General features: G+C 32.5%; 1 protein-coding gene across 1 annotated transcript; it reads right to left on the bottom strand.

Moving 5' to 3' along the window:
- Window positions 1-709: 709 nt before the first annotated feature.
- On the bottom strand, window positions 710-5036 carry LOC111516329 (uncharacterized). The gene is made up of 2 exons (XM_023172496.2): window positions 4881-5036; window positions 710-1279 (listed from the first exon to the last, which is right to left on the bottom strand). The coding sequence occupies exons 1-2, from the start codon at window positions 4905-4907 to the stop codon at window positions 941-943; spliced, it is 366 nt and encodes a 121-aa protein (XP_023028264.2). The 5' UTR covers window positions 4908-5036; the 3' UTR covers window positions 710-940.
- Window positions 5037-12999: the final 7963 nt, after the last annotated feature.

Below are 12999 nucleotides of genomic sequence, written 5' to 3'. Positions count from 1 at the left end.
ATACAATAAACTATATTAATGAGTTTTGAATGGATTAGCCTCATTTTGGCAGCGTATGTCATAGATGACCTGCTAGATTTGGTCTTACAGGTACTTCCCTTTAATTTCTTTCTTGTAAAAAATATGTCGACGACATTATCATCTCCCTTCCTCAAGATGGAATATCTAAGATTGTGGACATCTACAATAGTTATAACCCTTACATATACAGTTTACCATCGAAACTGAAAACAACGAACAATGGGTTCCATTCCTTGACAGAACATCAGAAAATACTTTACTCCTGTAAACTTCCAATCTCAATTAATCTATTCCATTCTATAGTTAAATTGTAGTAGTGAATATATTGGTCAAACGTCAATACTACTTAAAGATATAATCAGTTCACATAAAAGTAATAGATGAAAGATTGGCTCTCAGTAATCAGTGAGATCTATGCGTTTTTACTAGAAATTGATAAAAATTTACATGACTTTCAAACCAAAAATAATTCTGTATTTTCATTGATATGATTCATAAGAGTTTTTAATTTTTGAAAAGAAGGTTAAAGCCTCCCTTTGGAGGATGGAGGATTTTCAATTAATAACACTTCATCATCATCATCATCATTTTCATCATCGAAATATTGGAATAACTTGTGTTATAAGAGTACACTCAACCGGATAAACTTGGTATACATGTATTCGATTAATGAAAAAAACATGAAAACTCTGGTTAAGAATTTTATTCACACGATCTCTTGCTGCATATGAAAAAATAAATTCGATAAATCACTGCTTGCTCGCATATAAATACATGAATATGAAGATGACAAACATCGTCTCCCACACAAATTTCGTCATTCACTAATTCCCAAAAAGTCTATGAAACTCCCAACTGTATAAAATAGGTAATAATTTGAGCAAAACATTCATCTTATAGATCTAGCTGGGAATTGTCATCATTTCCCATGGCCTCCTCCATATCCTCCTCCAAAACCACCTCCGAAACCACCTCCGTAGCCTCCCCCATAACCTCCTCCGAATCCACCTCCGTAACCACCCCCATGACCTCCTCCGTATCCTCCTCCATGTCCTCCTCCGTATCCTCCCCCATGACCTCCTCCATGTCCACCATGGCTATGGCCTCCGTGGCTATATCCTCCGTGATCATGTCCACCCCCATATCCCTTTTTTATGATGATGACTTTTGTACCACCGCCCCCTCCTCCATAACCACCGTGTCCATGGGGAGCGGGGGCAGCGAAACAGGTCATAACTACCAGACTACAGGCCATTATCTGAAACAATAAGTGAAATTGAAAAAAAATTATGAATATGAATATAAAAAATAAAAGTGATAAACAGTGATAGTGATAGAGATAAACAGAGAAAGAAAGAGTTTCCGTACGTTTCAATAAAGATTTGTAAAATACTTCACACTAGAAATCCGAAATAAGACAATAAGACCAAAAACTGACCTTGGCTGCAAAGTTTTGAAGTGTCTATGAAATCCTATCTAATCTTTATTTTAACTTTGAAAGTCCTAAAACCGATTCGATATCAATCAATGTTTTTTATCCCTGGAAAAATAGCAGCAGTCCTGGATTTGTTGTTTCTCCCAAATAGTTTAAAAAACTAAAAATCACGCTTTTATAGAACATCGAACTAAAAAGTTAAAAATTTTTCTTAAATGAGCTTAAAACAATAACGAACGAAACATACCAGTATTATTGTAAAAAAAGCGATGGGCGCTTGCTATACAAAAAATATGGCACAAAACGCCCACGCTTTTTTCACAATAATAGTATTTTTCGTTCGTTATTGTTTTAAGCAGGTTTTTCCGGGTTTTCCTGCAGCTGAAAAAGAAAATGCGCCACTGGAATCAATGAAGTCGCCCCGGAGCGCCAATTAATTTTTATTGTTGTTTTTATTTTATTTTTATCGTTGTTTTAATAAAAGCTTATTTAAAAAAAATATTTTTAACTTTTCAGTTCGATGTTCTGTAAAGCGTGTTTTTTAGTTTTTTAAACTATATTTATATTTCATTTTTTAGTTTCATATGCTTTAAAATCGTATGTATAAAATCAGCCGTATATTGTTTGGAAAAATTACCACTGATATTTTCGTACAGCGCCATTTGCCCGCCAATAGATCAAGCAATAATGTCGATATATCAAGGAGTTATGTGTAGCGCCATCTGTCCGCGAATAGATCAAGCAATAATGTCGGTAATTTTGTCAAATACAGATCCAGAGCTTGAGAGTTACAAACATACATATAAACAAACTCGAGAATCCTCAAGATATTGTTGATGCCTTCAGTAATTTTTTCAGTGAGGTGTGTTCAAAATCTGGCTCACTTTTGAACGAAGTTGGTACAGTGAATAATAATGTTCATATTCATTTTCACCCCATTCAAGAAAATGTGGTTGTATCTGCAACTAAAAAACTAAAGGACAAACTGACATCAGGCCCAGAAATGATCCCATCATTTTTGTTGAAGGATTGTGCAGGAGCATTGGCAAAACCTTTGACGACAATTTTTAACTCATGTCTGATATCTGGAACGTTCCCAGATATTTGGAAATTAGCTTAAGTATGTAGTATGTCCTGTATACAAAAGTGGTGAAAAATCATATATAAAGAATTACAGACCCATATCTATTTTATATATGTTTTCTAAAATTATCAACATGGATTTGTTACTAAGCGTTCTACTGTTACAAATCTAGTCATTATTACTCAATTTATTCCCGAGACAGTAGATAACAATGGACAAATTGATGTTATATACACGGATTTCTCTAAAGCATTTGATAAAATTGATCATGTAAATAAATGCGTGTCCTATAACGGTTATACATCTAGAACATATATAGATTCTTCTGGTGTGCCTCAGGGCTCCAACCTAGGTCTTCTTTTGTTTTTATTGTTTATTAATGACTTATGTGAAAGTTTAGCTTGTGAGCGGTTATGCTTCGCGGATGACTTGAAATTATTTTCCATAATCGAGGAAGTAGGTGATTGTGTAAATCTTCAATCTCAATTACAATTTCTTGATGCTTGGTGTAGCAATAATAAATTGAAACTCTATGTGGAGAAATGTAAAGTAGTGAGTTATAGTCGAAAAAAAGAAGTTTATATATTCCCTTATGTAATACAGGATTCAGATCTGTTGAGATGTAATGAGATCAAAGACCTAGGGGTAATATTCGATCATAAATTAACATTTCGTAGACATATTTCACAAAAAGTTTCAGAATTCATTCATAGCCATTGAAAGAGTTCAAAGAAAGTTTTGTAAATTTTCTAATTTTCAGAATAGATGGTTCTCACCCTGAGGGGTATCAGTAATGATGTCATATATGAACGTTTGGAACTTTTTAGTTTAGAGCATCACAGAAAATGTGCTTCGCTCATATTTTTATTCAAGTTAGTGAATTAGAGAGTTAACTATCTTAAAATTCTTGAACAAATTAACTTCAATGTACCACGGCCAGCTTCACGATCTCAATCCATTTTTAGACCTCTCAGAGCAACAACTAACATTATGCTCAATTCCCCAATATATGTTATGTGCACAAATTTCAATAGCATTTGTGCCCATGGTGATTTATTTTTCAGTAACCTTCATAACATCATTAGAACTGGTAACATGTAATTAGAATTAGTGTTTCTTTTTTGTTCATTTTATTTTTCGTTTATAGTTGAGTATTGTGAATACAATTTTATATTCTCCTGTAAATGGGTAACTGTTCGACAATAAAGCTATTATTATTATTATTTTTACTATCATCATTTGCTTTTTGAATCATCATCAACTCCATATAATAGCCCTGAATCAGCTGTAGAGTTACCAAAAACAGATACAAATCCAGATCAAAAACTGAAAAACTAAGAAATATGAAGATTACTGGCGAAATACAAAATTCAAAAATACAATATTCAAACATATTCTACGCGGTAGAATATTTTTGAAGAAGAAAATAAAATAAATGAAGAACTGCTTCAACAAATCAGGGCTGTGCTGAGAACAAAGGACTGATGAACCATTTGTTTATACCGACAACTGAAGAAATGCATTTACAGTGCAGGAAACAGACCAAATCACATCCAGAGGAAAATGGCAAATATCTGTATGGTATGGGTATCATGAGAAAGGGAAATGCAGTGAGCCCAGGATACCGAATGCTGATGGATATCAGGTTTATAATGTAGTAATTTTTTGTATTGTTTTTTGTATTTGTTATATTTTTGTTGCCAGTTCTCGCAGCTGTCTGTGGAGGTTAAATGGTAGAACAAACCCGTAGTGTACTACATTGCTGTTTAGAACTTCGCCTTTTGGATGTTATGTCCTATTTGACACAATAAAGACTATTATTAATATTACTATGAATATACATGTGAACATATGTTATGTTTGAAGTGAATTTAATTATTGTATTCGTTTCCATAGTATACAAGTATATTTTTATATTATTTTGACTGACGATTTTTATATCACTTTTGTGATCTATGCTTGCCAATCACCAGAATTTAGTGATTTAACAAATGTAGACTCAATTATCAATAGTCTATACATAAAAAATGATACATGTGTGACATTTCTCTTCATATTTATTACATTAATCTTGACCACTCGAATCTGTTGATAATGGATGTTTGAGATGTGTCTGTTTTGCTACAAAATACAAAAAATTACGGAAAAACTTCTCATCAAACTTTTCAAGGCGATCAAAGCTGTCGACATGAAAAAACTCACTTGAGGTTTTCATAAGTCTGAGTTGAAAACGTCAATGAGTCACTTTATCTATCTACGTATATATTTCAACAATTTCAAAAATCAAATCTTCTGAAAAAATTGTTTGTTGCATTATCTAGCCTCTTGAATTTCACTTACCAACAATAAACAAGTCCCCGTCTTCATGATTTGGAGTTGAAAATTGAAGAAATAAACACTATAAAAGCTATCGACTTCAGAGTACAAACTACTGTTTCCAGCTGAAGAATACGTTGGATTTTGAAAGACGTTTGATCTTTATATACTTTTTGTGTTTTTAATGGTTCATAGTCAAGGATAGACGTGAGATCATACAGAAAAAAATAAATGGGATTTCTCAGCTCTAGCAAATGTTCATCGTACACAAGAAACGAAATTACCGTGTCTGACATTCGAAGTTAAGATCACCTTCGAGATATTTATGTTAACTTCAGCTGTTAATTAGAAAGCGGAATACGAAAAATTCTACGCGAGGATCCACTTAATTCCAATTTGGAGCTATTTATTTTCTTTGTGCACATATTTATACAAAAAGGGAAGTATTTCGTTGTCAGTGAATTACTGGCTATATTTTCCAGAGGTCTATTGATTTTACGGAATTCATTGAAAAAGTTTCATTTTGTTATAGAATAAATATAGCTTGAAAAACTCAAAAACACTCTAAATCATCCCCAATAACTCCGAGCCACACGTTAAGAGAAAACTGTTCTTGATGGTTAGTTTCGAGAATAGCGTGAGAGTTTTCATCTGCCCATATGTGGTAATCATGAAAATTAATAATCTTGTCCCGAGAAAAACTACATTCGTCTGTGAATTCTATCGTTTTCAGAAAGTCACAATTTCTTCTAATCATTTCCAGCATCCAATTGCAAAATTCAAGACGGTTCAGAAAGTCTCACGGTAACAGTGCCTGTACTTGTTGCAGATGGTAAGGATTTAAGAGTTGTTCCTTTAAAATTCGAAATACAGTCATATGATCAACATTTAGCTGGAAAGCAATCTTTCTAGTACTGGTAGTAGGTTGTTCTTCAATCAAATTAAGTACTGCTTCCTCAAGCTGTGGTGTTCGTACTTCTCGATAGCGACCACAATCCTGCGTTCTTTTGTTGAATGAACCAGATTCTCGTAATCATTGATGAAGTCGAGCAAATATTCTATGTGAAGGATGCTGCCGTTGAGGATACATTTCAGCATATCTTCTAGAAGCTTCTAACCCATTTACCTGCGACAAACCGTAAACGTAATGCATATCAGCCATTTCCTCATTTGTGTATGCCATTTTAATAACAAGTGAATTATCAAAGTAACAAATTAGGAACAGAACAACAACACGCAATTAGTAATAATTCAATTTCGAAAATTCACAAACTGACAGCGTCATACCAATTTAATTGTCACTATAGCTAATAGCGACCTACTAGATAGATTAGTTTCGTATTTTCGCATTTATGACGATGTATCTCTGTAGTTGTTCCTAAAATAATTTTTTGCTGCGAACTGGTGTATTTTGGGCAAAAAACCCAGGAGACATTTTTTGTTTAGAATGAAACAGGATATTGGAAATAAATTTTCAAATGGTAAACAAATAATAAGACAAAAAGTTGCATTGGAAATACATTTTAGCGGTTGCATTTTCCACCCCTCACAACCATGGGGTAAACCGAATAAAATTCTCTCTAAGTATCTTTTTGGTAGTACAAAACGTCAGGTTAATTTCAATATTGTAACTTTTTCAGTGCTTGTGCAAAAAATTGTTATACAAATTTTATGTACCCCCTTTAAGGGGCTGTATCTTAACAAGGGATGCTCCAATGAAATTTCTTTATATGAAAGATCCTATCTTTTTTTCGATGAGGAATCACCTCCTTAAATGTTTCACAGTTATTCAGTTACACCCTGTATATATAAAAAAATATTTTTAACTTTTCAGTTCGATGGTCTTTAAAAGCGTGTTTTTTAGTTTTTTTAACTATTTTTATTTTTCATTTTTTAGTTCCGTAAAAGCATGTTTTTCAGTCTTTTTAAACTATATTTATTTTATCTACACTTTGGGATCAATCAGCCGTATATTGTTTAGAAAAATGACCATATATTTCTCGATTCCGGAGAAGGAGCCTGAAAATCAGCTACCAAGCACAAGGCAGCAGGCGCGCAAAGGAGGGTTACAAATAAGGCAGCAGGCGCGCGTTGATAAAAAATAACTTTTTCCAAATGAAGAAATACATGTAGGTTAAGAGAGTTCGAATTATATCAAGGAGGTAACGTACATCGCCATCTGCTCGCGAATAGATCAAGCAATAATGTCGATATATCAAGGAGTTATGTACAGCGCCATCTGCCTGCGAATAGATCAAGCAATAATGTCGATAATTCTGTCAAATACAGATCTCGAGTTTGAAAGTTACAAACAAACAAACATACATAAGGTGAAGCTAATAAAAGCGTGTTGAAATTAATAAAAAAAAGCTTTTCGTTTCACAAGATTTAACACGCACTATGGGAAAATCTAACAGCGTGTCAGATTTAATATTCATCAGTTGAGATAATCTGGAAATATTGATAAAATTCATTTACTCTACTGGTTAGTATTATATAGACAAACATTCATGTATTTCCTTCGACAAATAAACAAGTCGTTTCACAATAACATTCAGGTTGGACTTAAAAATATTTCATTTATTCAAAAGCTTAATATTCAAGAGAATGAAACAAGCTATATTTATTTTACAAAAGTGCAGTGAGTCAACAAATAAAATTGTTTATTGTCTAAACAGGAATAAATCCCAATAACATGACATATTAATATTAACAAGCATGTTGCAGTTTTATATCTGCCTATATACACACAATACACATACATGTATACATACATATATACACATATACATGAATACAATATTAATTTATCAACTAAAAACACCTGAAGCGAGTAAACAAATAACAAAATATAGTAAACGTTTATGAGAGTTGAGCAAAAAATTAGGTGGAAAACTTGTGTGCAGCAAGCAAGAAGAGTAATTGAAAAAAACCATAAGTCAGATATAGAGCTAACAAGTAAAAACATAGTTCAAGTGAATTACAAAAAAAATAATTCAGCAGTAATACAGTAGTAGTAATAAGCTCACATGGTAGAATAACTTTCAATTTGGGCTCAAGTATTTTGACTAGAGTGTAAAAGTTTCTTAACGTGGTTCTTAACTTGACCAATAGGTTCATAATAAATGTCGAGATTTTCACAGAGTTGATTCTAAAGTTTGCTCATTGCAACAACTGGTGACTTGAGTAATATGTTTGTCCTAGAATTTGGTAGATAAAAAGTCAGTTCATTTCTAGAATTGATTCGTGGAACATGAAAGTTGAAGTGGGAAAGTAGTTCGGGACAGTCAATCAGATTATTCACTAGTTTATAAATAAATATAGTTTATTTATAGAGTAGTAGGTTCTTCTGTTTTGAAGGGATAATAGATTAAATTTATTCAGTAGTATTCTGTTGTCGATGCCTTGTTCAGGGTAAACTCCTTCTAGCTTGTAAGTAATATATTTCATGAAGCCTCTTTGTATTGACTAGATTTTGTTTATGTGGACATTGAATATGGGTGAGCATACAAGGGAGGCATATTCCAGCCGAGATTTGACGTATGCATTGAAAAGAGTTAAAAAACTGTTTCTGCTACGAAAGTTTTTACAGTTATGATAAATAAGCCCTAGCATCCGTTTGGCTGAGCATGTTATTGTATCATAGTGAATGGAGAAACTCAGTTTAGGGTCAAATGTGACACCAAGATCCCTTTGATGAGTGCTTATTTGAAGGGGTGTGTTATTTATGCAGTAATCATGAGAAATAACATCATGTTTAGGGGTGCATTTTGAGTATTTACATTTGTTTGTATTGAGGGGAAGATTATTTTCGGTACACCAATTGTACAAAAAGTCAAGGTCTTTTTGTAAGATTAATCAGTCCTCCTGTGATGTAATGGGCCGAAAGATTTTCAAATCATTTGCAAAAAGTAAGAAATTGCCTCTGTCCATACAATTTTTTACGGAAACTTTACATTTTCTTCTCTCTCTCTCCTTGAAACCAGAATGAAAACCCCAAAAGGACATCAAAATCTCGTTCTTTTAATGTGTTAATAAATTTTGGCTTCTAAGGCCAAAATTTATTCTTTAATAAAAATTTTCTAACACTTTCTCTCTTGTAATCGGTATTTTTTATAATATCGGTTATGCTCGTTTGCCCGTGTTCAATAACTTTCAAACAAATGTTAAGTTGGGCCTCCTCATCATATTCACTTGAAGTGTGCCTTTTCTTAAATTGATTTGCTACGGATCCTGTTTCTCTGAATTTCGACACTACCCTTGACACAGTAGTATGTTGAACATTTTTTCCTGGATGCCGTTCATTAAAAATGTTAGCTACTTGCCGGTATGGTGTATTCTCACTACATATTAAAACTGTTTCTATTCTTTCATGAAGAGACAACATTATTGCAACAATAACTGTTGAAAATTTGACAAGTAAATCAACAACTTAACACTACCATAGCTTGCATTTTGTTTGTCAAGACCTACTTAAAAATTTTATTCAACGTGATTAAGCATCCTTACCGCCCTAGTTAGTGTTTATAAATAATCTGTAAATACTGAATATTGAAATTTTAATGTAATTTCAACTCTAGTAATTTTATTAATACTTATTGCAGTTTTTGAGTTGTGTCTTCTTTTTCAAAATTGAAGGTACTGACGTTTGTTAAAGAAAATAGCCAAGTGATTTAAACTTTGCACCAGTCATGTTAAAATTTTTATAGCAAATTTTTAATTTCTCTCTAAAAATGTCCGTATACGTAAAAATTTATCAGAAAAGTTAAACTCCATTATGAGTTTGTTATGTATACATGAATTGATGACAATTAACCGAACTTGTTTTTTGAAATAAAGGGGATATCTGTCAAAAATAAGCAAAACGTTAACTTTATCCTAGTTGCATAAAATTTTACATATAGATATAAAATTGCCGTAGACATAAGTATTTCAAGTAACTTTTTGTTAAATTCGATCTAGAAATGCACTTTTTCATTAAAAAAAAAGTGGAATTTGACAAACACTGAACGTCAGTGGGTCGCAGTTGGCCGCATCATTTCAAGTTGAATTTAAAGCACAAACAAGTGCCGAAGTTAAACTTCATTGAAACTTTTCGAAAAAAAAGTTTCCCATATGGTGCGCACTTTAATGGTGACACTGTATATCTATACTAATATTATAACTGTGAAAATTTGTGAGGATGGATGTATGTTTGTGACTCTTTCACGTCTAAACGACTGAACGGATTTCGATGAAACTTTACATGAATACAGCTTATATATCAGAATAACTATGAGCTACAATTCATGAAAGTTTTGTGTAATTTTGGTCATGATATAACGATAAGTATTAAGTAAGTCGGAAGAATGCTTGCTTTCTGAGAACTATCTTGGCACGCCTATTGATTGACTGACACACTTATTTTAGGGTACAACCGAAGCTACTGAATCTAGAATCTTGAAATATGCAGGTAGGTTCTTTGTATAGCGTAAATAAGCATCAAGAAAGGGGATCAAGAATTCAATCTCCAGCGATCCAAATCCATTGAAAAGTTTAAGTCAAGTGACACCAGTTGAAGAAAATGTGGTATTTCTAGAATAACGAAAGTATTTTCTGCTGTTTTTTCTCAATATATCCAGATCTACACAGATATTTTATATTTGATACAATCCTTTGATGAAGCTGTCTAATCTGAAAGTTTCGCTATTTAAACCGACCTTGTAACCTGTGTAGTTTAGAAAAAAACCAGCACAATGCTTGTACTATAAAAAAGTGAACACACAGAACACCTGAAAAGGTTGAAGACTCCAATTCACAGACAAAAAAAGTAATGTGTATTATTATTTGAGTACTCATCTACCTTTATTAAGAATATAACAAAAAAAATGAAAAATTACTACTTGAATACCCGTCAGCTGAGTGATGAACATTTTTTGTGTGATTTGTAGACGGCTAACTATTTTTATCCACAATCATTATGAGAATAATCTGCCTTCTACGAAGTATTCATTGTGGTATAGCTTAATTGATTCTGACCAAAATTTGTTACACAAGTCAACGATTTATAATGCGGTTTTTTGTCCTTGCTCTTGGCTGTTCAAAATTTCGTAACAAGATTTCAGGTTTCAAAATAACGATGTGATATTACCAAGTCTTTGTTTATTCAATTCTTCTTGATAGGTCATAGCTCATTTGACATCTCATCCATAAGAATTTTGCTTGTAGAGACTGCTTGACAAAATTACAACAAGAGGAGACATTTTCATTGAGTTTCTTTCTCAAATTTCTTCCTATATTTCAATTTTTATTATTCATGTTGAATTTATTTCATTCAATTTTTTACCGAATATCGTTGTTATTGTACAAAATTTGTCAAGAATCATCGTGTATTAAAACAATATCAGCTTCAGAAATTATTGATTTGAGCGACAGAAAAAAAGTTGGTTCAATCAACGATATTATAAAAAAATCAGTTCAATGGTATTTGCCAATATTAGATTGAGAGTGAAAACTCTTTTTTTTTCAATTAAAACATAGTAATGAATAAATGAAGTGATGGAAATACTACCAAAGAAATATTGGAATTGATTAAATCGAAGGAAACGTCTTGCTGACGTTTCGAATTTAATTAAATTCTTCTTCAGGGCTCGAAAAGTAGTTTCTTCGTGTTGTTAATATTACTAATTCAAAAACCATATTGGATACATATTGAAAAAAATAAAATAAAAACATTGCAACAGATAAACTTCTGAGACAACACCAATACAAAACGACACGAAACAAGTTTCAGCTTTGATAATCTCTCGTCATCAGATTCCACCAAAATAAGTAGGGTTGTGAGGGCTACAAATATATTTGGAAAAATTATTTCAGATGGTTCTTTGTAATATAATTCAAAATATCAACGGGCGAGTCGGAAATATTGCTATGACGTAAATTAAGGTTATGAATATCTGTCCTATATTTTATTTTATTGTGAAGATATACGGAACACTGTTTATTGATTACTGCATGGGTTGAAATGAGAAAATGAAGTTTTCGACGATCTTGCATTTTTAACCACTTTGCGGATCTTAGCTTGTGAGATATTGGATCATATATTTGCGAATACCGTAGATCAATCTGAGACATGATTTCTGTATTTTTTCTATACGATTGATATCGTTATGATCTATGAACTTAGGCGCATGTGATACTTCTACTAATCGGTTTAAATCTTCAGATGTTACTTTTTGAGCCTCAAACCAATTTTCTGGAGCAAATGAGTGATACAGCTGTGTATCATCAGCATGAAAGTGGACTCTACAAGTTGTAATGCTCGAATTGAAATCACTTGTGTATATACTAAATAGTACGGGGCCAAGAATAGACTCTTGTGGAACCCCACAAATGACCTTCTCTCTTGCTGACTGACCCACAGCTGCCTTCACATATTCCTGTAGATAAGTACACGTAAAACTAATAGCACTGTCCGAAAAACCTATAAAGTGTAAAATAGAGAGTAAAATTTCATGGTTTATCGTATCAAATGCTTTTGAATATTCTAAGAGAATGAGAACAGTTGTTTTTCCTCCATCTGTCTCTCTAATAATATCATCAACAATGTTAAGTGAGGCTGTAGCACAACTGTGTCCCGGTCTGAACCCTGATTGTTCAGAAGGCAATATATTATATTTTTCAAGGTGATGTCTTATTTGAAAGTTCATGATTTTTTCAATTACTAACCATAAAGACCATTATTATTATTACTATTATACTAACAGATACCACCACCACACATCTAACCATCATACCGGTTTTATTATAAGAAATCTATATACATACAAGTGTAATATGCAAGCCTAGATGTATGCATAGTTGTAATTTATTATGTTTATTAATTCGTACACTAACATATTCCAATTATAATTAATTGTGCAATATCAATTCGATCAATTCAACAACCATTTCCGAAGTTTTATGGCCCCTTCATGAAAATAAGTCTATGTGTTAAATCATATTGTAAGTGAGGTGTGATTTGACTATTGTATTCAATAATTTTACGAACGAACAACGTTGTTTATTGTGGGATTCTCATATATTACACTAATTGAGTCAACTAATGCATCTCATCACGGCACTATAATTGGTTGTTTTCAGATTATGATAATCGATTTTATGA

Source organism: Leptinotarsa decemlineata, unplaced genomic scaffold (assembly GCF_025532065.1).
Source record: "Leptinotarsa decemlineata unplaced genomic scaffold, Ldec_3_MD MMD2_tig00000251_RagTag_RagTag, whole genome shotgun sequence".
Taxonomy (NCBI): Eukaryota; Metazoa; Arthropoda; class Insecta; order Coleoptera; family Chrysomelidae; genus Leptinotarsa; species Leptinotarsa decemlineata.
The sequence above is the reverse complement of the archived record's forward strand: the minus strand, read 5'-3'. Positions and strand labels throughout refer to the sequence as shown.

What these genes read in the sequence shown, in the direction of transcription:
- LOC111516329 (XM_023172496.2), bottom strand. Translation starts at nt 4,907, where the DNA reads ATGAAGACGGGGACTTGTTTATTGTTG. An exon ending in CGGGGACTTGTTTATTGTTG is followed by an intron (nt 1,280 to 4,880) that starts GTAAGTGAAATT and finishes TTATTGTTTCAG; the next exon opens with ATAATGGCCTGTAGTCTGGT.